Source organism: Plectropomus leopardus, chromosome 5, assembly GCF_026936395.1.
Source record: "Plectropomus leopardus strain MGB_pleo_1.0 chromosome 5, ASM2693639v1, whole genome shotgun sequence".
NCBI classification, from domain to species: Eukaryota; Metazoa; Chordata; class Actinopteri; order Perciformes; family Serranidae; genus Plectropomus; species Plectropomus leopardus.
Genome location: NC_142180.1, coordinates 1234671 through 1262053, shown reverse-complemented (window position 1 = coordinate 1262053; position 27383 = coordinate 1234671). Strand labels below are relative to the sequence as shown.

Below are 27383 nucleotides of genomic sequence, written 5' to 3'. Positions count from 1 at the left end.
AGACTCCAACAATAACAATTTAAATCAGTTAACAATACAATTATCTTGAGTAACACAGCCGTCCTCAGGATGGGATCCCTCAAATCCTTCAGGACCTTTTGATTTTTTTTCTATTTGTTAAGTCAAAACTTTGCTTCCTCTTGAGAGCCATTTTTCCCCTGTCATGTCAAAAGAATTGTTACAGCAAATGATCCGTTCATACACTTACAGTCATATCTAAACATAAATGTAGTTGTGGCTGTTGAGTGTGGAAGATTGACTTGTAAAAACTGACAAGTTGATCTTGCTTAAAAAACCTTTGAAACCGACTGCCTTGAAAAAGGAATGTAAATGTAATTATTAATTTATGTTTACTTTATATCTAATTGTTAAGCTTACTTAAAATGTGTGAAGTTGTTGCATCTTTAAACAAGACAAGTGCAATAAACTTGTCCTTTCTTAGTTTTAGCAACTTCACTAAACAAAGTTAGTCTGACTTAACTTGAGCATGAGGAAGAGGATTTTGTCAATTCTGAGGCTAGGATATTTGCATTATGTTTTGTTAACATTTTTAATAATATACAAATATGGTTGACCAGTTTGCAGTTACCAGCAGAATACACATATATAGCACAGTAAACTTGGTTTGGAGTTTGTCTTTTTCTACAACTTGGAAAGAATAATTTAATTAAACCTGTCATTTTCAAATTCCAACATTTTCACATAATTATGCAAATATAACTAGATTTTAAGTACTCTTAACAATTAGATATAAAGTGAACACAGATTAATACCACTAGTTATGTTTACTGACATTTTTCCAAGGTTTCATTTTTTTTCAGTAAAATCAGTTTGTTAGATTTAACAGTGCATGACTTGCCCGACTCCAACTTCTATATCTGTATTCCTTCTACTGATAATGTACTCAACCTGATATATTCGCCTAATTTACTCTCTTCCCCAGTGCACTGAGTGTGTGGTGACCAAAATTTTAAAAAATGCGCTTACCATGCACATGTGCATCTGTGCCTGGAGATTTTGTTTGTGTTTAGGCTCTATTTTTGGAAAACAAAGCCCCAAATGTCCAAATCATGGATTAATATGTAGATTGCTCAGGTTGGATGAAGCAACAAGCTGCGTGGTTCTCACCAGGCATGGAGGTGGACATGGTGCGGCTCTGAATGCTGGGGCTGATGGGTCCTCCTCCCTTGCTGGTGAAAGCTTGGACTCGGATGTCGTAGGTTGTGTCTGGCTGCAAACCTTGGACGGTCATCTGTCTTTCTGTGGTACTGTTACTGTTGTTCTGCTGGCTATTGATATCCCGATACACCACCACATACTTAACAATCTTCCCGTTCCTCTCAGCCAGAGGAGGGGGCTCCCAGGCCAGCCTGGTGGAGGTGGCAGTCAGGCCCACCACACTCAGATTCTGGGGGTAGCTGCTTGGAATGTCCTCAGGGGTGCTGATCTCCTTCACATATTCCTCACCGTTGCCGGCTCGGTTTTTGGCACACAGTTTGAAGATGTAGGTGGCTCCCTTGTGCAGGCCGGTGACCGTGAAATGATCATCTGTCTTTCTGAAGGCTTTGGTGGTGAAAGCTTCCTCCTCTGCTCTCTTGTACTGCAGCCGGTAGCCCACATGTTCCCCCACCATCTCCTTAGGAGGCTGCCACTGGATCAGGGCAGTGTTCCCTATGGTGGTGCTGATCATCATAGTGGGCTTGCCAGGCACTGGAAAAGATTCCCATATCTTGATTACTCTCGAAACCCCTACATTCAATTCCTTAAACCCTAAAAAACCATAAACACACTGGTGTTTTATTTTAGTTGCTATACAGCTGTTTCCTGTCCAGCATTTTTCTTTCCAACTGGAGTACTTTCTCAGTTGGGTGATAAAAAGGGAGCTAGTTCTAAACAATATCATAAATACAAGCCTATGATATTGGCTACATACATTATACTCACCTAAGTAATAGCTGAGATCTCTGAACAAGTACAGTAAGTCAGAGTTAACCTGACATTTCATTTGCAACCCTTCTATTGATGCTTTACAGTCTGAGTCATAATTGTTACAATCACCTTTATTTTTCCTATTTTAAGTAAAATTGACAAGCCTCGAGATGTAATAAGAGCCTCTCTGAGTCTGACTGTTCGCACTTGTTGCCCTGTTGAGCCTATTTTAAGCTATACTGCCACATTCAGAAATAGCAAATACTTATGTGAATGCAATATTACCATAACCAATCAAAATTAGGAGCATACAGGGTGCCTGGTGGCTCAGAGGATAGAGTGGGCGCCCCATCTTTGGAGACTGTGTCCTTGCCACAGTGGCTGTGGGTTCGATTCCAGCCTCGGCCCTTTGCTGCATGCCATCCCCTCTCTCTCTCCCCCTTTCACACTTGTGCTGTGCTATCAGTTAAAGGCAAAATTGCCCTAAAAATTATCTTAAATAAAAAAAAAAACATTTGAAAAGTCAAGTCACTTTTATTTCTAAAACCCACTATCACAATACACAGTTTGCCTCAGAGGGCTTTACAGCATACGACATCTCTCTCCCTTAGACCCTCACATCGTCTCTGTGCATCACTCGCGTTGCACTTACAGTTTACATCCATGTTTGTGAAAACATTAATGCTTCACACACATCTTCCCCCCAGCAACACAGATGATCTCTATAATCAGCACAGTTTCAAAGTGACCCAAGGAAGAAACCCAAGGTTCTTCAGTTATGGCCAAAAACATGTTTTATGAAGTCACCATGACCTTGAACTGAACCTTGAACAACCACCAGATTCTAATCTGTTCATGTTTCAGTCTATGCGAGTGCCAAATTTGAAGAAATTCACTCATGCTGTTCTTGAGATATAGTGTTTGCAAGAAAGAGACTGACAAGGTCTCAGTGACCTTGACCATCGACCACCAAAATCTAATTAGTTCATCCTTGAGTTCAAGAAAACGTTTATGCTAGATCCGAAGAAATTCCTTCAAAGTGTTCATGAAATAACACATTAACAAGAATGAGACAGATTCAAGGTCACAGTGACCTTGGCCTTTGACCACCGAAATCCAATGAATTCATTCTTGATTCCAAGAGACGTTTTGTGCCAAATTTGAAAAGACCTCAAGGTGTTCTTGACATATTGCATTAACCAAGAGTGAGACAAAGAGGTCACACAACCTTGACCTTTGACCTATGACCACCAAAATTTGATGACTTCATCCTAAAGTCCAAGTGGAAGTTTGCACTAAATTTGAAGATATTCCCTAATCCAGTTCTTGAGACATCTCATTCATGATAGTGGGCTATTGGGGGTGTAGAGACGTAAAAATAGGTGAGTTGGGGCAAAAAGCAAAAGCAGTCAGACAATAAAACAGGTTTTAAACAACTCCAAAAATTAGCTATTATTATTTAGAGGTAAAATGGATAGTGAACTCATTCATAATGTTGCAAACAATCCCTTATTGCCCAGTAAAAAAATGTATCAAAAGGCAAGGCAAGTTCAGTAATTCAAAATTAACCTAGCATTTCATTTGCAACATTTTATTGATGTTTTGCAGTGTGAGTTGTAATTTTAACAATCACCTTTATTCTTCCTCCTCTAAGTAAGATTGACTAGCCTGGAGCTTTGTTTACTGCCTGCCTGAGTCTGACTGCTCCTGCTTGTTGCTCTGTTGGATGTATTTTTAGCTATGTTGCCACATTGAGAGATCTAAGCAATTACTTAGGTGCGTACAATGTTAACATAACCAAAAAAATCACTTATTTTTTCTTCAATCATGAGGGGCTGCATCTTGCAAAAAAACACCTAAAAAGGTTATTTTTGCTTCATCCTAAACAAAGCATAACCATGGTGCTTGGATATCAAGACACTGTCAGAGACAAAACCTTTTAATAACAGTGTTACGTTAGGAATTTAGAGTTAACGGACGGATGTCATACTGGTGATAGTGGCGTCAGATGGACTTGTAGGTAATGTCAGCAATATCTGTCTAAAGTTTGCTAACATCAGCCAACAGACACCAAAGTAAGAAAGGCTGTAGAAGCAAACCAGGTGAAGGGATTCGATTGAGCAAGGTTGTGTTTTACTGCTTATAAATGAGTGAGAATGAGATGTTTGTGTTGCCAAAAATATGAAGATGAAGGAAAAACACAGCACACACCTGCTCCTGTGGTGGTGACCACCTTGGCCTTGCTGCGAGCTCCATCCCCTTTGGTGGTATATGCAGCAACAGTCACAGAGTAGGTCGTCTCTGGAAGCAGACCTGTTACTATGGCCTCCTGTGTCGTAGAGAGGCAAAGAGAAGAGGAAGAAGGAAAAAGGAGGGAGGGACACAGAGAGTAATGAATACAGAAGGAGAAGAGACAGGAAAAGACAAAACAACATTCAGGTTGAGACAAAGGCCTCAGCTGAATCAATGTGCTGTCACCAGGTTACTGTGCAACAAACTGAGGCATATTAGACACATCATGCACACACAACATGCATTTCCAACCCTCCCAAGGCATATCAACTGTTCTTTGAGGAAAAGTTTAAGTGAGGGTTGTGAATGTAAACCTTATGTACATTTAGATGAAATCCTCAATGAAGTTTGCTTAGTATAACTACTTATAAGTTCTGGTAGAGGGTTTTTTTCAGTCAAAGTTGAAATAACAGAGATATGACGGGTTATAGTCTGATTTGCTCGCCCCACTGACTCCAATAGAGCTGACACCAGAGTCTGGCTCCTGGAATGATGTCAATAATGTCATGACCTTTCACTCTGTTATATAATCCTTAGTATGTAACAGGAGGTGAGTTTACAATGTGTTATGCAATATTTCCTAACTGACAGTCATTTTAGTATTTCTCTTTATTTATTCTCCCATAAACAAGTTTGACTGACCTGGGGGTAGCCTATGTTTACAACATTGTAAAACATTCTTTGGACTGTGGGCTTTTTTCTGGTTTCAAGGAGCATAGCAAGGATAAGCCCTAAGGCTGTGTGGTCAGGCACAGTGGCTTCAGTTACATGCACACCAATATTCCCCTAGTATTCCCAATATGACAATATTCTAAATTTAATGTGGGTCATGTAAACAGCATATTCTGTTTAACCCAGTTATGTCCGCGGTGGAATTTCAAAGTTTGACCTGAGAACAAATCAATTGGAATTTTCAAATCAGATACAGGCATTTCTGTAATGGTATGTTGTACAACTAGCTGTATCTCCAAAACTACAAGAACTTGTACCAAATTTTTGGTACCACTGGTATGAGAACAATTTGAATTTCAATAACGTGATTTTTTTGTGTAATAAAATATTTAGCTTATAAAATTAGTGCTATGGTTATTTTTGTGATTTTTTGCATCTTTCAACTTTGTTTATCAAATAAGGCATGATAAATCTGAGATACTGATTTTTTAAAATTAATTTAACATGTGTAGTTGCATGTCCTGACACCAGCTGCTAAGTGATGTGAAAGTCAGGAGCACTTACACCGCAACAAAATCTGGTTCGAGCTTCTAATTTAATGTAAGAAGATAATACAGAGATGAGGGATGCATTCTCTCTATGTACCTGTCCTGCAAGTATCTACAAATCTACCTCTTATGCTGTATACAACCCTAACACCCCTTACCAATCAGAAGGTAGGTAGGGCAGCGTGTATGTAACCTGCACACTTGGACAGTGAGATGATATTGGATATAGAGATTTGGCTAAAGGGACATGAACAGGATTGGACAAATGCTTAGTATAACTAAGTGCTGTCTGACCACCTAAATCTATTTGCACTAAACACCAAGGAACATACAACATCTTGGTGTTATCGCTGATTCTGAACTTAACTTTGAACATCATGCTAGAAACTTGATTAAAGTGTCCTTTTATCACTTGAGGAGTATTGCAGAGTCAGACCATTTCAGACTGTCCTGCAGATACAGAAAATGTATTCTTTTACTCCATCTGGCTGGACAATTGTAACACTCCTCTATGTGGTGTGTCTAAGACAACAATTGGTAAGTTACAACTCTTGCAGAATGCACAGCATGTGTTCTGATGAAAACACAACAGAGAGCCCACATCACTCTGAACTTAAAATCATTACATTGGTAACATTAATTTAAAATCCTTTTAATTTTTTATGTCACAAAATAGCCATGCACCACCTTATCTATCTGACATGGTCAATGTATATGTGCCTGCTAGGTCCCTAAGATAGTCTGACTCAAACCTCCTGATTGTTCCAGAGGTCAGAACTAAAAGCCATGGAGAGGCAGCCTGCATTAATTATGGCCTTAAACTCTGGAACAGTCTGCGTGAAGGTCTCAGGGGGTCTACATCTGTTGAAACCTTCAAATGAAATCTTAAAACACATCTTTTTGCCATTGCGTTCTTCTAAAATGTGCTTTGAACTGATGGTTGTTTTATCTTGTCTTAGCCCATAGTTTTATTTCACTCACTAATGTAAGACTTGCCAGTGATTACTGAGATTTTAATCAACTACCCATCTTTAGACAGCCATTGTCCCTGCCAAATTACAATAAATTAACAAAATGCACCTACTCAGACTCACTGAAAAGGTGACAGTACCTGGGCTTGAGGGAAGGAAACGTCAATGATGACGGGTTGGCCATGAGGTTCCCCGTTCTCCAGCCTGGAGTAGACCAACTGGTAGCCTATGATCTGGCCATGCTGCTTCAGAGACAAGGGGGGGTTCCAGGTCACCCTGAGGGTGGTGGAGTTGAGGGCGTCTGCCTCCACCTTCCTGGGAGGAGCTCCAGGCACTACAGCACAACAAAGCACACAACAGCAACCTTAAGCCTCATTCCCACTGCACAAAAAACCTGCTAACACCCGTTAACACCTGGCTTGTTAATGCAATGGGAAGGTGTATAATTGGCATTCACAGCCTGGTCAAATGACTCTGTAGTAGACACAGCTTTTTATTGCCTCCAGCTCCGATCGGCATCGATGGGAACGCAACATCTGGGTAAACGCAGCTCTTTAACTGTCGAGACGCAATGACATGCTGTCACTAATTACAGCCCTAAAGCACTGATCCAAATTAGTCTGCACCCAGTTTAAAAGAGAGACTGAATAAGTAAGAGATATAGTGTACTGTTGCTTTGTACTGTTTACCTGTTCTTCTGCCTTCACGCGGACACACCAACACCTTTTTGTGTTTTTGTTTATTTATTTATTTATTTTTGCCATTTTTTTTTACTGTTACTGTTCAAACTTATACTGGAGTGCCACACACCCCCTGACCCTCACTGTGCAGCTTCATGTCATTTTCTAAAGCTCTGTTGTCCCCATTCTTACTTAGACACCAGGCCGGTGTTTTATAATAATGCCAGCAGAGGATGTGCTAAGTAGAAGCAGAGTTGTGTAAAGCCTATTCTCTCTTATGCAATTCAGTGGGTTCTCTTTCCCAGTCTGACGAGTACCATCAGACTTTGGAAAGACTCCTGACTTGATAAGATAGTTACAGGCCTGGAGAAGTTACAAGGAGATGTTAAGGTTATCCTTGCAGGTTAAACCCACATCAAAGGCTGTCACATGCAGCGTCAGGAGGATGCCAAGAGCCGTTTTTTTTTTTTTTTTGTTTTTGTTTTTTTACTTTATCAGTATGAGCTCATAAAGATTCCTCTAGAATGATTAGTCAGCTTCAGAGGGAATTGTAAATAATTACAGATTTTTCTTAAAAAAAATAGGTGGTGAAAATATTAATGTAATTCAAGACAGGTGAGACAAGGACAGGAAGTGTAGTGCAGAAAGTGTAAGAAATTAAGAGGGTAAAGTGTTAAATTAGCCATACAGCAAGTAAAGTAAAGTTTCATAACCAGTTGTCAGTGCTATGTACCTAAGACTAATTAGAATTATCTCAGCAATAAAAACTGTTCACCTACATTGGTATGTAATGCCTACATTGGCATGTAATGCCTTCTTCTGTCTCATGGCAGGAGAGAAAAGTGGAGGAGATGCGACTAAGGCTCATTCAGCAACGGTTTTTCAACGCCATGACCCCTTCTGATGAAGTACGACTTTTCTACGATTTTTCAGCATTGGGAAAAGTTGTGTGGGGCTTGGACTAAATGCAGCAGACCACGAGATTGTTCCCACCGAAGGCAAACGCCAACAGGCCACTCAGACCGGAGGGGAGAAATGAAACTGAAAGTGCAGGATGAAAAGAAGGAGAAGATCGCGGTAAGGCTGGCCTGACTCGGAGTGGGAGCTGTTCCTTTACCAAGTCTTCTTCTGTCTAGTGTCTGATCACAGGAGAGTGAAGTGGATGACGTGATTTTGGCTCACTGCTGAGTGGGGGCTTCTGGGTTTACTCTGCACACATCTTCACAAAGTCACGATTAACCCCTAACATCCCAGATCAAGCTGTTGCACTGTGTGGGCATACATTGTTAGGAGCCATAAGGAATCATATGCAAGTTCAAAAAATGCACTGCAGGAATTGAATGATGCCATCAGCAGCAACATCACCAGGTAACCGGATGGAATCTTCATAGTAGTTGCTGATTCTAATCAACTCATCAACTCAACTTTCAACTCAAAGATGTAGCAGGATCAGGGACCAATTAAATTTCGTTTTTTAAACTTTGTTTAAAAAATGACCAATAAATCTACCTTACTTTATTGCCTACATTGGCATGTAATGCTTGCGGTGTCAATTGTTGGAGTATCTTAAATGTGATGTCACTGTTCTCACAGGATCCACACATTCCCAGTTTACACAGCAACAGAAGAGGTGGTGTTTTCAAAAGATAATGCTCTGGAGCCTAGTTTCAAAAGTTTGCATTTTCAGGCCTTCAAAACACCGCTGTCGTGTGAACGAAAGGCCAAGCCACAACAAAGGTTTAATGTTTCATGCAAGAACCATTGCCATGTAAACAACCCTTAAAAAGTTATATTTTTTTAAACAAAACACAAACTTGATATTTCTTAAAACTCCACAAGTTATTAAGAGATTATTGAGAGATAAAAGATGGCGCCAGGTGTCATGGCACGCCATCTCTCTGTCTCTGTTCCACTCCCGTTTTTATTGTTTGTTTTGCTCACAGTGGTGTCTTTGCTTGTGATTAATATCCAGTCCCTGTTAGTGTACGATCGCCAGGCGCTTTTTGACATCCGTGACGTGGTTAGAAAGTTTGCTCATGTTGAAAATGAACAGCGGACTACTCTCCTTCCTCCACATCTGTTGCCAGTGCCAGAGGAGCTGCTCCGCAGGGAGCCGGCTTTCCTACCGTGAAGATCGATCCCTACAGAGTTTAGGACATTATTAAATGCAAACAAGCACTGATCTCTGCTGCTTTTACCTCTTTTGAATCACAGCTTTTCACAGTTAGTAATCCATGTGTGGTTTTAGCTCCTGAGATCTATCGCCCTCCAAAGCACAATAAGCATTTTATTTCTGAGTTTTCTGAGTTTTTAACTGGTTTTATTGTTCATTATAATAGGATTTTAATTGTAGGTGATTTAAATATTAACTTATGCTGTGAGGATAAGCCCCTGGTCAAGGACTTTTTAAACCTAATTGACTCTTTTAATCTTACATAATATGCGTCTGGACCAACACATATTCATGGTCACACTTTGGACCTTGTGCTTGGCCATGGGCTTTCTGTTTTAGTGAATGAATTGTGTTCTCCAAAGTTGTTAAGGCAGCACGCTCAACAACCTGTTCCTTGGATCCTGTCCCATCATGGGTCATTGAGGAGCTCTGGCCTTCATTAGGTCCTTATATTTTATCTATTTTGAATTTTTCATTGTCTGCAGGTGTTTTTCCTGCACGTTTCAAATCAGCTGTGGTAAAACCCCTATTAAAGAAGCCTGGATTGAACATTGACTTACTGTCAAATTACAGACCTCTCTCAAACCTTTTATCAAAGGTGTGTGAGAAGGTGGTCTCAAAGCAGCTTGTCCAGTATTTGGTGACTAATGATTTATTTGAACCCCTTCAGTCTGCATTTCGTGGAAATCATTCCACAGAGATTGCACTAAAGAAGCCGGTCAATGAATTTTTGTTAAATGTGGACTCTGATCGAGCTTCAGTTTTATGGTTGTTGGACCTCAGTTCAGCCTTGGATACGGTAGACCACTGTATTTTACTTGACAGACTTGAACATTTTTTCAGCATCTCTCGCCATTCAGCTGTGGCTCAAGTCGTATTTGTCAGACAGATTGCAGAGAATTTTGTTTAATAATGTTCTGTCTGAGTCTTGTGCAGTTAAGCATGGGGTTCCACAAGGGTCTGTCTTGGGTCCTCTGCTTTTTTCTCTATATTTTGCACCACTTGGTCAAATTTTACGTTCTTTTGGAATTGCCTTCCATTGTTATGCAGATGATTTGCAGTTATACATGCCAGTAACTGTTGAAAATTGGTGTGACATGTCCAAACTTGAGGCCTGTCTGGCAGCTGTTAGACGCTGGTTGTCAAAAAACTTATCATAGATTATGGTCATTAGAGCTCAGAAATGGCATCATCCGTTGGATAATTTTTGACCGTCTCTGGATGATTGTGCTATTCATTGCAGAGACAGAGTGAAAAATCTCGGTTTTACATTTGATCAGACCCTTGTATTTGATCCGTACGTTAAGGAGGTGACAGAAGTGTCCTTTTTTTTCATCTTAGAAAAATTGCAAAGATCAGATCGATCCTGTCACTGAAGGATGCTGAGGTCCTTATTCGTGCCTTTGTGACCTCTCGACATGATTATTACAATGCCCTTCTGTCAGGATTGCCAAAGAAAAGTTTTTGAGGCCTGCAGATGGTGCAGAATGCTTCAGCTCGTATTCTGACCAGAGCAGGTAAATAGGAGCACATTACCTCTGTGTTGGCCTCTCTTCATTGGCTGCCTTGTCAGGTTAGAGCTGACTTCAAGGTGCTCCTGTTAACATAGTAAATGGCATTGCGCCAGCTTATTTGAGTGATCTGGTGACCTTTATATGCACCTTCTCGTGCACTTTGCTCCCAGGATGCTGGTCTTCTGACAGTTCCCAAAGTCAGGAAAAAGACAGTTGGTGAGCGTGCTTTTTCTTTCTGTGCACCAGTGTTGGAACAGTCTTCCTCAAGACATTAGGCAGGCATAGTTTAAGATCTACTTGTTTATTGCTACATATGAATCTTGATGTGTTTTAAACTGTTATAAATTGTTTATTATGTGTCTCAGTTGTTTAGTCTGTATGTTAATTGTCTGAACATGTTTTAAATTACCTGTACAGCACTTTGATGGAAAGCGCTTTATAAAAAAAAATATTATTATTATTTTTTTTCTATACACATTATTTGGTTTTTGAGATATGCCCATTTTTATGAGCAGAGTAGAGAAAGGTTGGATTCATCATTCATTCCTCTTGTGCGACAATGTGTTTTTGCACCACAAGAAACATAGCCCAGTTATGTCATTACGAGCTTGCAACATTATGAAATGGAAGAGAGCCTTAGCTTTATAGCCTTATTTTAGACTGATATATACAGGATTATGCAAATCTCCCATGACGATCTGCGTTGGAAATTCTCCTTGTAAATGCTGGCATAAAAATTTGGTGAAATACTATGTTTGCACAGCATGTATGGTTACATCAGGTAATGATGTGATGACAGGAATGACAGAAGCCTTGAGTTGTTTTTTTTTTTTGTCGATATATATACACAGTCATACAAACAGCAATCTTCCACAACCATTACAGGGAAATAACCGTGTAATTATGGCAAATACCACATTTTCACGGCACATAAGGTGTGATACCGTTAACAATCATTGTGATTGTCAGTGAAGCTGCTGTGAAATCTTTCACTTCTCCGATATGAACTTGGCTTCTTCCTTGTTGCTTTTGTGCTCTCTCATTTTTCAGTATCCAATGGATCAGGGTTGCGCCTGCTGCCATAGTTCTGGTTGATGCTCACTGCCACTTCTGTTATTATATTTCTACTACTATTACAAATATTATTACCATTATTGTATACATATACTATTATATATATTAATCTATACACCAGCATCATACATATACTATCTATCATAGAATATTATTCATATTTCGATTCTTATTGTTATAGTTGTTCTTCTTATTGTTGTTGCTGTGCATATCTCTCTCTCTCTCTCTCTCTCTCTCTCTCTACATATATATATATTTTATATTTATTTTATTTTGTTTTTGTCATTTGCATTGTCTAAACTGTAATGTTATGTGCTGGTTAGTGCTGGTGCACACAACATCTAAGGCACATCTGTCCCTCCTGGAAAACAGATCCCTTCTCAGTTGATCTTCCTGAGGTGTTCTCCATTTTTCTCTATTTAGTGTTTTTGTGGTGGGCAGTGTTGTTGACAGAAGATGTCATATGTTGTAAAACCCCCAGAGGTAAATTAATTTAATATCAATTAATTTATTAACAGTGATATTTTGACTGAACAGATAAAATCAAATTGAATTGATTACTTTCACACTAAAATATGCTGTTCTCTCTTTATTACATTAAAGTGCAGGTGAGCATTTGTGCTATGAGTGTTAATAATGGCCAGCCACACATTTGTGTCATAGTCCATCCATGGCTGTTTTTTTGTGATGGCTGAAGGATAGATGATAGCTAGCTAACTCAGATTCAGTGGTGGATCAGAACCACAAATCAAATGTAAAATTTAAAAGGATGTTAGATTATGTCAACCTGTTCTCATTCCAAGGGTGTCATATACAGCAGCTTGGTCAGCGGCTGTTGTGTGATTCCAAGGCTCAGGGCACCATTTTAGCATCTGTATTAGAAAAACCGGGCTTTCAGCTAACTCTAATGTCAGGCAGTGATGTAGTATAGAAGCGGGAAGGAGTTGGATTGGTTAAACAAATAAAGGACTTTCATCCAGAAGGTCGCTGTATCTGTCTAATGCGCAACTAAAAGTCAACATTGGGTTTTAGTTATGGGATACCAATTTTCAAACTAGCTTTGTATCAAAACAATGTGGGTAGTATGTGTAGATGAACTGTGGTAAACTGCCATCCATCTAACAAATGCCAAGATGTTCCCCCTCCCCCTCATGGTGAAACTTTGCTGGCTCTCAAGCTGTTGCTCTGACTACAGGCCATACCAAGGCATTTTCATATTGCCCACCAACAATTTTGCCAACAGCACGGACAAAGAGTATAAAGATAATCAAAAGAGTTACCAACCACTCTATCTCTTTCTCTCAAGCTCAGACCGAAATCCAATCAAATGTTAAAACTAGACAGTGCTGATCAAATATCCATCAACATTATATTACCGCACTGCCTATTTATTTCCTACAATGTCTCTAGAAATATATTTAAACACCCTTTTTAGCTGTAATAGTGAGAGTTTGTGAACAGGAAGTGGGCACCAAAACTGAGGTCAAACTGTAAAACTAAGCAGCATTGATCAAATACAAACCAAGATTCTGTTTGTTTGCTGTTGGCCTGAACCTGATTAAAATATTAAAACTTTATTATAACCTAAATCAACTGAAGACTTTGCAGTGTGGTAACAGATATTTGTGGCATGATCTCTGATGTATGCCCGCTCTTATGGGTGGTATTACAGGGCAGGACAAACAACTTATGTGGTCAAATGGGTTGGAGGGCTTGTTGGAAAGTGACAGTAGAAGGTTGTAGTACTTACTGGATTGGGCAGTCCTGGCCTCAATAGGCTGAGTAAAGACCCCTAAACCCATCTCAGACTTTGCTGCCAGGGAAAACATGTAGGGTGTGTCTGGCTTTAGACCATCGACTGCATAGTAGCCTGCTGGGTCGAAAGTGACATGATGCTGTGGAAAGATGAAAACCATGAGAACACCATGGCCACGTTACATGCACACAGGAGCCTACTCAACATGAAAAGTGTACTCAGATAGCCTTTGTTGTAATTTGGCACCACATCAATAAAACTGACATAAAATTGACACAAAAATGCCCACCCTGTTAAGTGCTCGATATACCAATTGGCTGTTATGAACTAAGCTCTTATTTGACAGTCTCAGAAAACATCAGTACATCATCAGTCACAATCAACAGAATCAACTAAATAAACTCTTCTCAAGTCAATTAAATTTTATTTATATAGCCAAATATCACAAATCTCAAATTTGGCTCAATGTGCTTTACAGTCCATACAGCATCCAAGACCCTCTCTTCTCAGACCCTCAATTCAGATAAAAAAAACCCTTTGACAGGGAAAAATGGAAGAAACATCAGGAAGAGCAACTGAGGAGGGATCCCTCTCCCTTGATATGCAGACAGGAAATATATGTTGTTTGTACAAAAGAAGCACAAAAATTACACAATCTAAATCACAACAACAACAACAATGTGCTTCTGATATCAGGAGATGTATCTCCTGAAATCAGAAGGATCTGATGCAGGTGTTGTTCAGAGACCGTAAAATGGACCTGAATGATCTATGGCTGTGTTTATGGGAATAATAGTAAAATGTTTCTATACTTGCTAAACTCATTCTGAGGTCTGACAGCTAAAATGAGATAATCCCTGCCTGCAAGGACACTGTTATTGCCTCAGGGACATTATATACAGGAAAATGTAGATGATGCTAAAGGGAGTCTCAATAATCATATATATATATACACACACATGCACAAGAGGTCTATAAGATATATAAGTTGAATAAGTTGGTGTTGGTTTTACCTTGTCTGTAGGATTGCTGTGTTCCCAGTAGAGCAGTTCAAAGCCAGTGACAGGGTCCTGGACAGGCCAAAGCCATGACAGCATGATGCGTGAGTCCAGTTCAGCCTCAGCCTCAAAACCCAATGGCTTAGCTGGAACTGTAAGCAGAAACAAAGTCAAACAAGACTAAAAGAAAGGAGCAGAGACAGCAAAGGGTGTATTCAAAACAAAGAAAGAGTCAAGAGATGAAGTGGGAGTACGGCCAAAGAGACTTAAGAAACTTAAGGAATTAAGTGACTGCTGCAGTGAGTGCTCATCCCTATTCAAAAAAGTCAGCAAAACTGATAAAGAATAAAGGATTCTCCATCCATCCATCCATTTTCTATTGCTTATCCGGGGTCGGGTCGCGGGGGCAGCAACCTAAGCAGGGAAGCCCAGACTTCCCTCATCCCTTATCGTGGTGGAGGGGTTTGCGTGTCCCAATAATAAAGGATGCTATCACCGTCAAATCCTCTGAAGTGGTTTTAATTCACATTTACTAACAAGTTTTTCATCTCCACAGCTGTTATGTTAATGTGGCAGGTCACAGCTTCTCCAAATACCATCACAGCCATCAATATATTTTGGCTTCTTGAGTCTTTGTCTTGGTTTTACTTCTTGCTACCACTTCTGTAAGTTCCTTAAGCCTGAAGGTGCGGTGGAGCTCAGGTGACACAAGTCACAACCATCAAGAGTGATCTGAGACTGGCTAGGACTTAAGTCAATCAAGCAAACACACTCCCAAGGAGGGTGGAAGCAGGAGATGTCACAGTCTTAAATGACATCACACAACTGCACATGTGCTGGCTATTTGTTTGTCTGAAAGAAGGGTTTATGGAGCCTGCTTTGGAGGTAGGTATCTTGAAATGGTCAGAATTAACAGCGCCATGAGAAGCACAGCTTTCAAATGATATGCTGTATGACTATACCAATTAAATGAATACTGCAGATGTATTATGTATCGTAATCATAAAAATCACTTTACAGGCCCGCGGATGGGCAGCTAGATTTTAAACCATACTGTCTCCCTGTCTATGTTTACCAGATGGTTCCAATTATTTCCTGAGTAAACATAATAGTCTGAGAGTGCTATGCTTTTGAGATTTACAGAATTATGAGTAGTTTGTGAGAATCCCTGAAGAATTTGTTGAGTTTTTACATCAATAACAACTGTGTGCGAATGCAGTAAAACATAACAAACATTGCTCTGGTCTCCCGGAATCCGTTGTTACTGAGTGAAGACTACTTGCTGGGAGAAATCTCATCTGTCATCTTTGTGGATGTTTATATCCCATTGAAAGCACGCGTCCAAGAAGCCCAACAATCACTGGTTAACCAAATTTCCTCTGTGGAAACTCATGGCCTAACTTAATTATTTTTGTCATGGCAGATTTCAGCTGATGCACTCTCTCACATGAACTGCTGAGCTACAACAAGCTGATGACGTGCGCCTTATGACATGCGCCTGATAACATGGCGATACATTTGACCACTTAGTTTGGCAGACTGGAATATCTATCCATAGGACAGCTTTACACCATGCACTTCACAGAGCTGGCCTTAATATAATGAAAAATAATAAATAAGTAAATAATTCCATTTGAGTCTAAGGACATCCCTGACTACATATGGACACAAAATAAGAGTTTTCACTGTATCAAAGTTTATTGTTATGCTGTATGCCAAAGTAAAGTCCTTAATTTCTAACTTGCAACTTAAAATCTGAAACATGAGCTGTTATAAAAACAACTTGCTCCGTTATCCCTGACAATGACTAAAATATTTTTATTTAGGCAATCTCAGACTATACCCACACTGAATATCAAGGAATTTTACCAATCAAAGCTTATTGTTAAACTGTAAAATATCTCCATCACGTATCTTTGTCATAAGTATTTGTATTGTATGTAAGAATATTACGATGCTGGCAGCGTATTTATATGAAGCAGCCTGTAGCTCTTCCAATCCATGCTACGTTTTTGCAAAATTTTGCTTTTCGACACCAATGCGCCTCTTGCTGAAGCACAACTTTTTTCGAAATAGAAGCACTTATCAAAGTCGGGAAAAGTTGTGTGGGGTCATTTTTAAAGCAAGGAAGTTAAGCAGCTCATCTTCCACAATAAACTTGCCATCAATAGTCTTGTAGATCTCAGGTGTTATTCAAAACGGGCTAAAAGCAGGAGCAGCCAAGCCTCATTGTGCAGTGTGGCATGACTTTGGAAAACTTTAAATCACAGTGATGTGCTCACAAAACACTGTGTAGAAACAGCCTATCCATCTCAGTCTGATATTAGTTTCAGGCCTTTGTAATATGCATTTAAGTCAAAATGATTTACATCAGCCTCAAGAGGTGCTGAACTCTATTCGTGAAAAAAAAAAAGAAAAAATAGTGGGTTTGCTGAATTTGGGGTGCTGTATCTTCACTTGCAGCCCTCATGTTTCCTCCATTCAAGCTCAATAAACTGAAAACATTGAAAAACAGGCTCTGTGTGTGAGATCTTTAAAACACACACACACACACACACACACACACACACACACACACACAGTGCTTATCTCAGCTGGTGATTTGCTAATGTTTCACCTTACAGCCCTGCTTTTCTGCAATTTTAAAATAATGTGAGTGTTACACTGAAAAAAATTATCACAAGCATTTTTGCTGCTAAGTCCTTGCATATCAGACAGAGATATTTAAGTACATGTGTAGCTTGATGCAACAAACCAGTCATAAATATCAATGCTACAATTCTACAATAATTAAAGTCATGGAGATGATGCTCAACACCATCACCGTCGCACCCCACAGCAGGCTGCAAACTGCCTGCTGCATGGCCCTTCTTCTGAGCACCATGTAGCCAAGCCCCGACTTTGTCAGGTGTAAGATCAACTGGGCTGTGTGGAACTAGCCTTGTTCCTTTGACTTGGCAACTGTTTGCTAACATGTATCCCATAGCAACTTTATCAGGAGATATGTCAATGTTGTGTTTGCCGCTTCTTCCAGTGCATCCAAGTGACCAAAAAGAATCAATTAATAAAACACTGTATACAAGACAAGAATAATACAGGACCTTTGCATGTAAGAGAGTATTTGTACATTGTGGAACTGTTAATTTCACTGAAGTAAATGATCTGTATAATTCCTCCACTTTCTGGCGCTACTGCTTAAAATGCAATGTGGCAAGTTGTCAGTGCTTTGTTATGATGTAGTGACGTAGTGACTGTGCTCTCACCCCCCTGCTGACTCTTGATCTGCAGAACATCCGATGGAGGCCCATCACCGACAGAGGTGAAGCCCAGCACCCTCAGGCTGTAGGTGATATCTGGCGTGAGGCCTGTGATGGTGGTGAAGTGGCTGCCATCTGTGTTGTGTTTCTGCCAGGTACTGAGTGGGGCGTCATGTTCTGGGCTGTAGTAGACTCTGTAGCCGTGGATTTGGCCGTTGGGCTCCTCTGGAGGTTCCCACTGGACCAGCATAGTGCTGGAGCTCAACATGCGCGCCTGGATGTGAAGAGGAGGTGATGATGGTGCTTGCTCACTTGTACGGGTCTCTACAAAACTGCTGGGAGGCCCCCGGCCAACGTTGTTGACAGCTATGACACGAAACTCATACTCTGAGAAGGGGCTGAGGCCGCCAATGCTGTATCGGGTTGTGGCCACTCCGTCTACTTCTTGAAAGCCATTGTCCGACACTTTGGCATGGTACTGGATAACATAGAAGGACACCGGTTCTGGGTTGCCAGAGTCCCATGTAAGGGTGACACTGGTGGCCGTGGTTTCTGTCACAGTGAGGGAAGCGGGAGGCTTGGGCAGGGCTGTTAGAGAGCAGAGGCAGACAGGAGAGTAAGACAAACAAATCACTCACTGAAAAAACATCTACTGACATCTACTTAGAGTACATAAAGCTGTTCAACACTGCAGCTCTATCAGTTTATCCTTATTCAGGGGCCTGTCTCTGCCAGCACCTGATCTGCAACAGACTTAGCACATGTATTATGGTGCATAGAGGCTACTATATATATCCATCTAAAGTCTGCACGACAGAGCAGGAGGTCATCAAAATTGCAGATATTATATGCAGCCACACAGCAAAGCCTATACTGTCCTGAATGGTTAAAAAACAATGCTAAACTATACATCCATTTCATGTACCAGGTGTTGTGGAGAAGGAAAACTAATTTATGGATAGAAAAACAATTAGGAACACACTTTATGTAATCTTTTCTCGTGAATTACATTACATTAGTGCACACATGCTGTGTGCCCACAGTCTGAACACCTTTACTCCCAAGTTAGAAGCCTTAAATTGCAGAGCTGATTCATTCACATACCTGGAAAACAGCTCTGAGACAAAAAATCTCCTTGCTTTACACCAAACTGTTGGGAAAAGCCTCCAGTTGTGTATGTATTAACTTGAACACAAGTGACTTGCTTGATAGATACTTAATGTCATAATAAAAACTTCCCATTAACACCACAATTTAATAACCTGTATGAAAAAAGCTCCCATTTATTGCGTCAAACGCCTTCTTGAAATCAATAAAACAAATAAACATACACCCCCTCTCTTTTATTCTTGCTCATAAATTGGAACCGACTGTATATAGGATAAATACATGCTCTGGCTTTTCTGAATCTCTTCTGCTTATCCCCAAGGAAACCTGTGCTCTTACAGTGGTGAGGAGTACAATTTAATTTATAATTTATACACACATATTTTTATATATTCACATATACATAAATGCATACTTTATCGTGATTTTTGGATCTGACTCTTTAAAACCCCAATCTAGAAATTTTGCATAAAAAAAAACTAGAACTATTCTACCCAGACACACTCTCCCCTCACCGAGCTAGTGTTCCTGACCTTTGACAGTGATCTGGGCCGTGGTCTCGATCATGCCCAGGGAGGATATGGCCACACAGGTGTAGTTGTCAGACTGCCGGATGTTAGTTAGCTCCAGGACATTGCGGCCAATGGGCATCTCCTCCTCCCGGGTCAGTTCCACCTCACGGCTTGTCCACTTGACATAAGGCATTGGAGCACCAACCGCAACGCAGGTTAGGTTGACGCTGCCGCCAGGCATCACCTCGTGATTGGTGGGGGGGATTGAGAAACGGGGAGGCACACGACGCACTGCAGGTGTAAAGAGAGAGAGAATGAGTGGACACAGACAAGGGGGTTGTGGTGGTGTGGTGAGTGGGGGGGGTGGATCACTTGACCACTGGACTGGTGTCATGTTTGTCTGGCCTGGCTTGTACTGTGCACTTATGTGCATAAAGTGGTTGGGATGGATGAACCTGAGTGACAACAGTTTTACTGTCCCATCATCCTTTAGAGGCAGTTTATATTTCATTGAGTGGATGTGCTTTTCTGCTCCTGAGTCAGTTTAAAGCTAATTTATAGGCTATTTCTACCCTGTTACCTAAATACTGTTTAGTAGTATTGTTGCTCATGTTATGTTAGAGAGCATCACAAATATAATATATAGTCTAAGTTGATTTTCAGCATCTGATGTCTAAAAGTGAAGTGTTGTTTTCAGAAATCTTTTAGTTCAGTGTTTACAAGGAGATTTTTTTCATTTCCTTTACCCCTGATTTAACTTAAGGGCTTTAGTCTAAATACACTTTAGAGAGTTTTGCCAGGTTGGTCTATAAGAAAAATATTAAGACAACTATAATCCTACCTTCAAGCAGATCTGTGGTTTATACACTTAAAATTAATTTTGTTAAGACTTGTAATCCATCATTAGTACAGACATTTTCATGTCATCACAGTTTTAATGTCATCACAGCTGCCATACTATGCAAACTATTATGGTTTGTTTTTTGTGCTGTGTGTGTGTTTTTCCTTGTTGCCCTGTTTCTGTTTCTGTCTCCTTTTCTTGCAGCGCTTGTGTGTGGCAGGGGGCGTGGCTGGCTCTTCACACTCTGGTTGAGTAGACACACCAGTTTTTGGTCATCTAATCAAGCCCTCCATATACTGTAAGCCTGGTCTCAACCTCACTTTGACACTGGATAATTCCATCTCATATGGTAGTGCTTTGTATATGCTCTCTGTGCATTTATTTCTAGTGTGTGCCTTTTTTTGCAATTGCTCAACTTACTCAAGTGACTTTTTTGTGCTCAGATCTCCGATGTGTCTCCTCCATTGTCAGCCTGCCATCTCCTTTGTCTGCTTCGTGACTTCTCCATTTCGCCATCTCTGAAGATCACTGGGAATCCAGCCAGCCTCCTGCCTCCTCTGCCTGCCAACTTACCTTTTGTTTTTTGCCTGCGTTAATAAACTCTCCGACCATACACTGACCTTAACGCAAACATGATGTAACTCAGACAACTTTAGGCATTAAAGGGATAGTTCAGTTTTTTTGAAGTGGGGTTGTATGGATTATTTATCTATACTCAATGTGTTACATATAGTAGATGACAGTCAGCATGGCGCAGTGTGGAGAAGCAAACTGGAGTCCAGCACAGAAGCTTAGCAATGTACTGCTGTGGAGGGATCACACAATTTAGTTTAGCCACCTAAAAAAGTCCTACCTAAAAAAAAAAAACCAATCACTTTAAATGTATACTATACTGAGAGTATTTCATCGCCTTCCCTTTCCTTCAGACAGTCCATTTTGACAGGGGAGCCAATAACTGCTTCAGTTCCACATCTTTGCTCTTGTCAAAGTCACCAGATTCCATTGACAAAAACAGATTATTTTGCTAAACCCGGGAGCTGCTGTTCTACTGCTGCTTCTAACAGCTCTTTAGTTTGTGTTATTGTGTGACTTTGGTAAATCCAACCTAACCCTTTTAAACACCAAGTCATACAATGACACAGACACTGATCGGGGCAGTGGTTAACCAGCAGCTCCTGTGTTCAGTGATGTTAAATCACTGTTTTTCTTAATGGAATCTAGCTTTGAGAGGAGCAATGTACAGCTCCATTTTCTCATTGTAAATCACTGTGTGACATTAATGCTGGGTTTATACTTGATGCAATTGGGACATTACCTGTGTAGTTGGTACAACACAGGCAATGACCCATTGCATGTTCCACCAGGTCTACCTGTTGATATGTTAGTTAACAGTTCAGGGTCAGTTTTTCCCCACTACAACACTAGTTGATTATAAATGATGAGGCTGTATCATATATTCATTGTGTTCCCCACATTAACTGTGATGACATTCTTCATTCACTTTGTAATAGAAAATTAAAGAACTGGAATTACATCCAGGTCACCTCTAATCCTACTTGTTTCATCAGTGAATAGGGGACTATTTCTGTGCAAATGCTGTATTTACTGTCTTCCGTTGGCTGTCATGAAGAGAGGTGTTCATACAGAGCTGAAGGTTTAAAGTGGAGATGTCTTTGTCTGATGTGTCGTACTAAAAGGAGTCTTTTTTTAAAACTTGCATCATGTTGTTGTTAGTATGAACTCTACAGTCACCAAGGAAAATATAAAAGAGCGAAAGGTCAAGAGTCAGTGACAGCGATCCAGGAGCCAGGCTTTGGTGTCAGTTTGGACACGGCAAATCACACAATAACCCAATTTATCTTTGTGTCAGCTGAAAAATTCTTCCACCAGATTAAAAAACAATGACTTGTCCTGTTACTTTTAACAGTAAAATGGTTATCAAACATGTGTCATAACATATTAAGACTTTCCGACAGTGAATGGACTGGGAGCTCTTCCACAAAACATTGCATTTTTTTATGTTAAAGTTCAGAATGGTTTAAACCCTAAAATCATTGGGGGAATTTGGATCTCTCTTGTCAAACTTTTATCGCATCTCAGTATGGGGGACAATAATCTAATGGTGGTGGAACAGCAGGTGCACAGTAAAAGCCAGGCCTTGACATTTCATTTCCCCATTTATCTTCCAACACACCTGTCTCTAATGTGATGGAGTGTTTCCCGGCCACCTTTGCTACTTTCCCTAAATCATTTCAAAGCCAGATTGGCTTTAATAACTATAAATAAGCTTTAATGTTGGTCAACCAGTGATGGGTGCAAACAAATTTAGATGCTAACAGAGGAGAGTGTCAGGAGATTGTGTGTGTGTGTGTGTGTGTGTGTGTGTGTGTGTGTGTGTGTGTGTGTGTCTGTGTGTGTTAGTAAATGGAAACACCAGCCACAGACATCATCACATGAGGATTACCTGTTGATGTCCTTACCATAGTAAAGTGGGAGTAGGTAGGGCATTAAAATGTCAGCTGCCAGCAGTTACACTGTTTCCACAATGTTATGAATCTGAATATTGGATTGAAACTATTGGACCTTAAGCAAACATGTACAGGACATAAGTGACACTGTAGCCTTTCCCTGGGCTGAATCCAAATGTCCGGACTTCACCGCACTTGCAAACTCGTTGACTTTGCGGGTGCATTCACAGGAAGTACCAGTCCTCAGGAGGTATTAGGGCAGACTTTCTGCCAACTTCCAGGGAGTCTGATCAGAGTGCAGATTTCACCAGACATCACTGGTTTAATTACCCACAATTCTTAATACGGACATGACGCACAAATTTTTCAAATAGAAAACCCCAGTAATGAGTCCTAAAACCCAGAAATGAATTAGCATTTCAGCACCTCTGGTTCCCTCATCTCAAAGTCAGTTAGTTTTTTGAATGGGTTTTTGGTTAGAAGTCTAAAATAAGTTCTGTGGTACACACAAGCACAAGAGTCTTCCAGGTTTTGTTCTATGACATAAAATATGTAAGTAAATACTCCACTGTGTACTTTGAAGCTTTTATGTGTCTTTAATAAGTGCCAAAATGACACTACAGAATGTCATCACAGCAGGTTGCCTGGTGGTCACGCGACGGTAGTGTAGTTTATTTATGGCCTAACAATGGCTTTTTACTTCTGGCAATTACATCTAGTATCATAAACATTTGTTTGCCACATAGCTTATTTTTTGCAATGATCAAACATCCAATGGAAAATCCCCATAGGCTTTTTGATGAGGGAACCAGGGCAATGTTCCGTGTTGGCCTGCAGAAAAATGTCACCCTTGGGGCACTCTATTGCTAACCAGAAAAACAAAATTAACTTATTATAAATTACTGTATTTAAATGTTACTTGACTCGTGTAGGCCAGAAATAACATTCAGCCACATCATGATAGAGAAATATGTAGAAGTACAGTTAATCAAAATGCAGTTTTATTACTGCAGCTGACCCTATAGGCTAAAAACTGTGCAGTGTAATACCAAATATAGAGGCTAAGAAAAGTGACTGAAAAACATCTAAAGAACTTCTTCCAATGTTAGTTAACACCCAATTTATGCAATCATAGTGTCCATATTTACAAACATTTTTGTATCACAATGTGTGTAGCCTATATGTTGTATAGTAATGTGTGAATATAATTTTGTTCAGTCATAAAAGAGCCCATAAATGGGATTTATATCTTGTGAGCAGACACTATTCATCAGCTTGTATGAGGAAAACAGCAGTGATCATGATTGTATACATGATTGCAGTTGTCCCTTAACTGTTTCAAACACAGTGAAAGAGACCCAGGGCCTGTCTAATCAGCAGCTTGCAGTCTCTGCCCTCGCACACTTTTTGTTAAAACAGAGAACACATCACAGTACATATCACTGGAGTCTGCGAGGGTTCAGCCCACAAGTCCGGAGGGTGGACATTTGGATTCAGCCATACTCTCCATTCAACTTGCCATACAAGTCAGGTAACACTGAGATGCTTGTTTGCTGATGAGTACAGCAGATGGATGGTATCAGTGTGCTGACCAGCAGTGAAGGTATCATCCTGTTCTTATATTAGTCAATTAGAAACTATGAAGTTACCCGTGGACATGGAAGATGGTCAAAAATGTCATGACAATGTTATTATTGCTTCTGTTGGTCCAGACAATAATCTGATGGGTGAATGACTGAAGCAATTACACATGGTGAGACTAATTTTGTCACTCATTCACCACAATGACATTTATGAGGAACAGGTGCACATTAGGAGCAGCTGATCGTTAGAATGCAGACAAACTCATATCTTTATTGGCATGCCAGAGAAAAGAGATGTGAGAATGAGGGGCAGGATATAAGGGACAAATAAAGAAAGGGCAGGAGGTGTAGGAGAAGCTAAGATAGGTGGGAAAGCAAACATATAGATGCATTGCCAGGGAAGTCATGTAGCAGCGCAGGTGGAGAGGCAGCAGCATGCTTACTGCAGGACTGATCAATAGGGATTAAGAATACTCAACTGATACATTGTAAATGGCAGTTTAGGTAAAAGCAGCTTTTGTCTTCAGCTGGATTGGACCTAGATGATTTATTCATGTTGATCCAGGACCATCATCACATGTTGATCCTTGACAGAGTTGCTTATGTTTTGAATATGGTACAAAAAAAAGGAGGGAAAGTATGTGTGGAACAGTCTGAGTCTCCTTTCAGTTTGAAGTGTAATTTCTGTAAGTAGACTTTCTACAACCAGTACTGTTGCGCTGATATCATTCAGTCAAGTCATTATTTTTTAAGTAATTTTTCTGTTGCTATTTGTCATGGATGTAGCCTAGCTAATTGGCTAGCTAACTATTTAAGAAGACGATGTCACCATTCTTAGTCCTGCCTGATGGAATGAGTGTCTCAAAGGGGCAAACAGCCATAAATAAGTAAAACACCAGACCATAGCGGACTGAAAGACATTAATGTGTAAATCAGTTTTCCTTTAACTAACATGATAGCTGTAATACCCAAAAGCATAAAACTTTGAGTTCCACTGTGCTGGGAGGGGGTACGGCCAACCTGAGTCAGTCTATTGTATATTTTTGGTCTTTCGGCTGACCTGATGCTTTCAGTGTGTTGGGCAGGCTAGAAATTATTAGTTTCAGCCTATTCATATTCCAAAGTTGTCAACTGCAGCCACTTTGTCGCTCAATGATGTCAGACACTGACACCAGAAGCCACCTTTCATGGCGGCAAGACACACCGCCAGGCTTTGTCAGTTTGTAATGTGACCAGATGGAACCGGTTGCAGTGTTATGATACGCCAGTGGTTGGAACCTAGCACGGCAATACAGTGTGTCCACAAGTAGCATTAGTTAATAACGTTGCAGAACAGCACCTGTCATGGATGTATGATACACCGTTGGACAGCGTCAAGTTGAAACGTTGCTGGTAACAACCTCGTATAAGGAGCTGGAAAGTCCCTTTAAGGAAGGTTGTAGATGGGTCAAACAAATTCCAGACTATCACCCAAAATCCAGCTGTTTCCTGCCAGAATGAATTCAAAGAAAAACTTTTTTTTTCTCAACCTAACCTGTTACCTACTCCTAACAATGTGCTTTTATTGACATATGGCAATGGTTACGGTGTCCTGGAATGTCAACAGACACAGGAGAATACCTTGTGCGAAAAATGTTGACGTGGAAGTCCACTGACAAAGAGGTGATTTGTGGCATCTTGGAAGGAGAATGTTTTAGTTAATTCCCACTAAAGCATTTCGAGTATATGATGCTGTTAACAAATCAGAAACGGCCTCTACAAAACATTGACCATCCCAGTAATCTTCCTCAATCAAGTCTAACAAGTGGAGTGTTGTTCATGTTTTAAAGTAATGTTTGGGCCAAATCTTGCTTTATGTCTTTCAGTAATTATTTCTAGAAGACACTGTAAACATTTAGGCAACATGATTGCATTGAAAGTCAGCAGTAGTAAAAAACAATATAGCAAGACCATGCAACTATACTCTAGACACTGCAGGTCAACTAGTTAACTGTGCACATTACAATTTCAGCCCTTATTTAAAGTAATCAATATCATGTTGTGGAAAATGAAGACATTTTATTTTTTCTCTAACTTCCTGTCTGACAGAAAGGTAAATTCAAAGAACAGAGGAGTTTACAGCACAGACAGGCATGAAGTTTCCTTTGATCAGCTACTAAACTTGGAAAGCAGAAGTGGGAATACATCTGTATAGATTTATGGATGCTGCTATATATAACATCTAGCCACTACATGCTGTCCAAAGGATTAATGTAAATGTAAAGGACAAAATTAAATGATAAATGTGCCATCTACATACAGAATTAAACCTATAACGCCTTAGGTTTAAAGCACCTTAGCGTATCAGGGGTTCAACCTGTAACCTTTGACAGGGGCTTTTGAACATGCCAGGAATATTTTTACTGTGTCAAAGCAGTTGTTGAGCCAATATTTCAAGTGATGATCCTGCACTGAGCAATAAAAACATCATGACTGTAAAGATTTCATCATTTTTATCATATTCTGATTTTTTTTTATGTTTAAAAGACACAGGAAGTGGGAATATGTAACACAATACTGGATCTTACTGAAGGCAAAAATAACTTAAAAAGGACATTTTATTCTGAGAACTTTTAATGTCTAATATAAGAATGCATTCCAAGCTGATTCTGATTGGAGAATAAATGAGCCTTCATTCGATTCTGCACTGTGTGCTGTAGCTTTTGGCTGGAAAAATAAAACCATGTGCAATTCCACTGAAAGTGACTTTGATCGGGAAATGGACATAAAAAGGAGTTTCCCTTTAAGTTCCCAGTCACACTTACACAGATGTGTGAGTCTTAATTCAGTGAAATCAAGATGTGTTCTATCAAGTTAAACTGAGTTATTACTGCGATCAGTTTACATACATATAGTAAAACAAGTAATGTTTGTCAAATAAGATGGTATGCATTAATTGTGCACTTCAGCCTGTATGTGATGTTTTATGCAAAAGGATACTTTGGTGACAATATGGCCTTGTTGAGACT

General features: G+C 40.0%; 1 protein-coding gene across 7 annotated transcripts in view; it reads right to left on the bottom strand.

The window, feature by feature from the left end:
• ptprfa (protein tyrosine phosphatase receptor type Fa) overlaps nucleotides 1-27383 on the bottom strand; it is a 301290-nt gene that overhangs the window by 78765 nt on the left and 195142 nt on the right. For all 7 annotated transcript variants that reach the window (XM_088077354.1, XM_088077355.1, XM_088077356.1 and 4 more), the window contains 7 exons: nucleotides 19505-19774; nucleotides 17871-18452; nucleotides 14623-14759; nucleotides 13604-13748; nucleotides 6553-6746; nucleotides 4141-4258; nucleotides 1129-1710 (listed from right to left, as the gene is read on the bottom strand). In XM_088077354.1, the coding sequence (XP_087933480.1) occupies nucleotides 1129-1710; nucleotides 4141-4258; nucleotides 6553-6746; nucleotides 13604-13748; nucleotides 14623-14759; nucleotides 17871-18452; nucleotides 19505-19774 (2028 nt within the window). The remainder of the gene's footprint in view (nucleotides 1-1128; nucleotides 1711-4140; nucleotides 4259-6552; nucleotides 6747-13603; nucleotides 13749-14622; nucleotides 14760-17870; nucleotides 18453-19504; nucleotides 19775-27383) is intronic.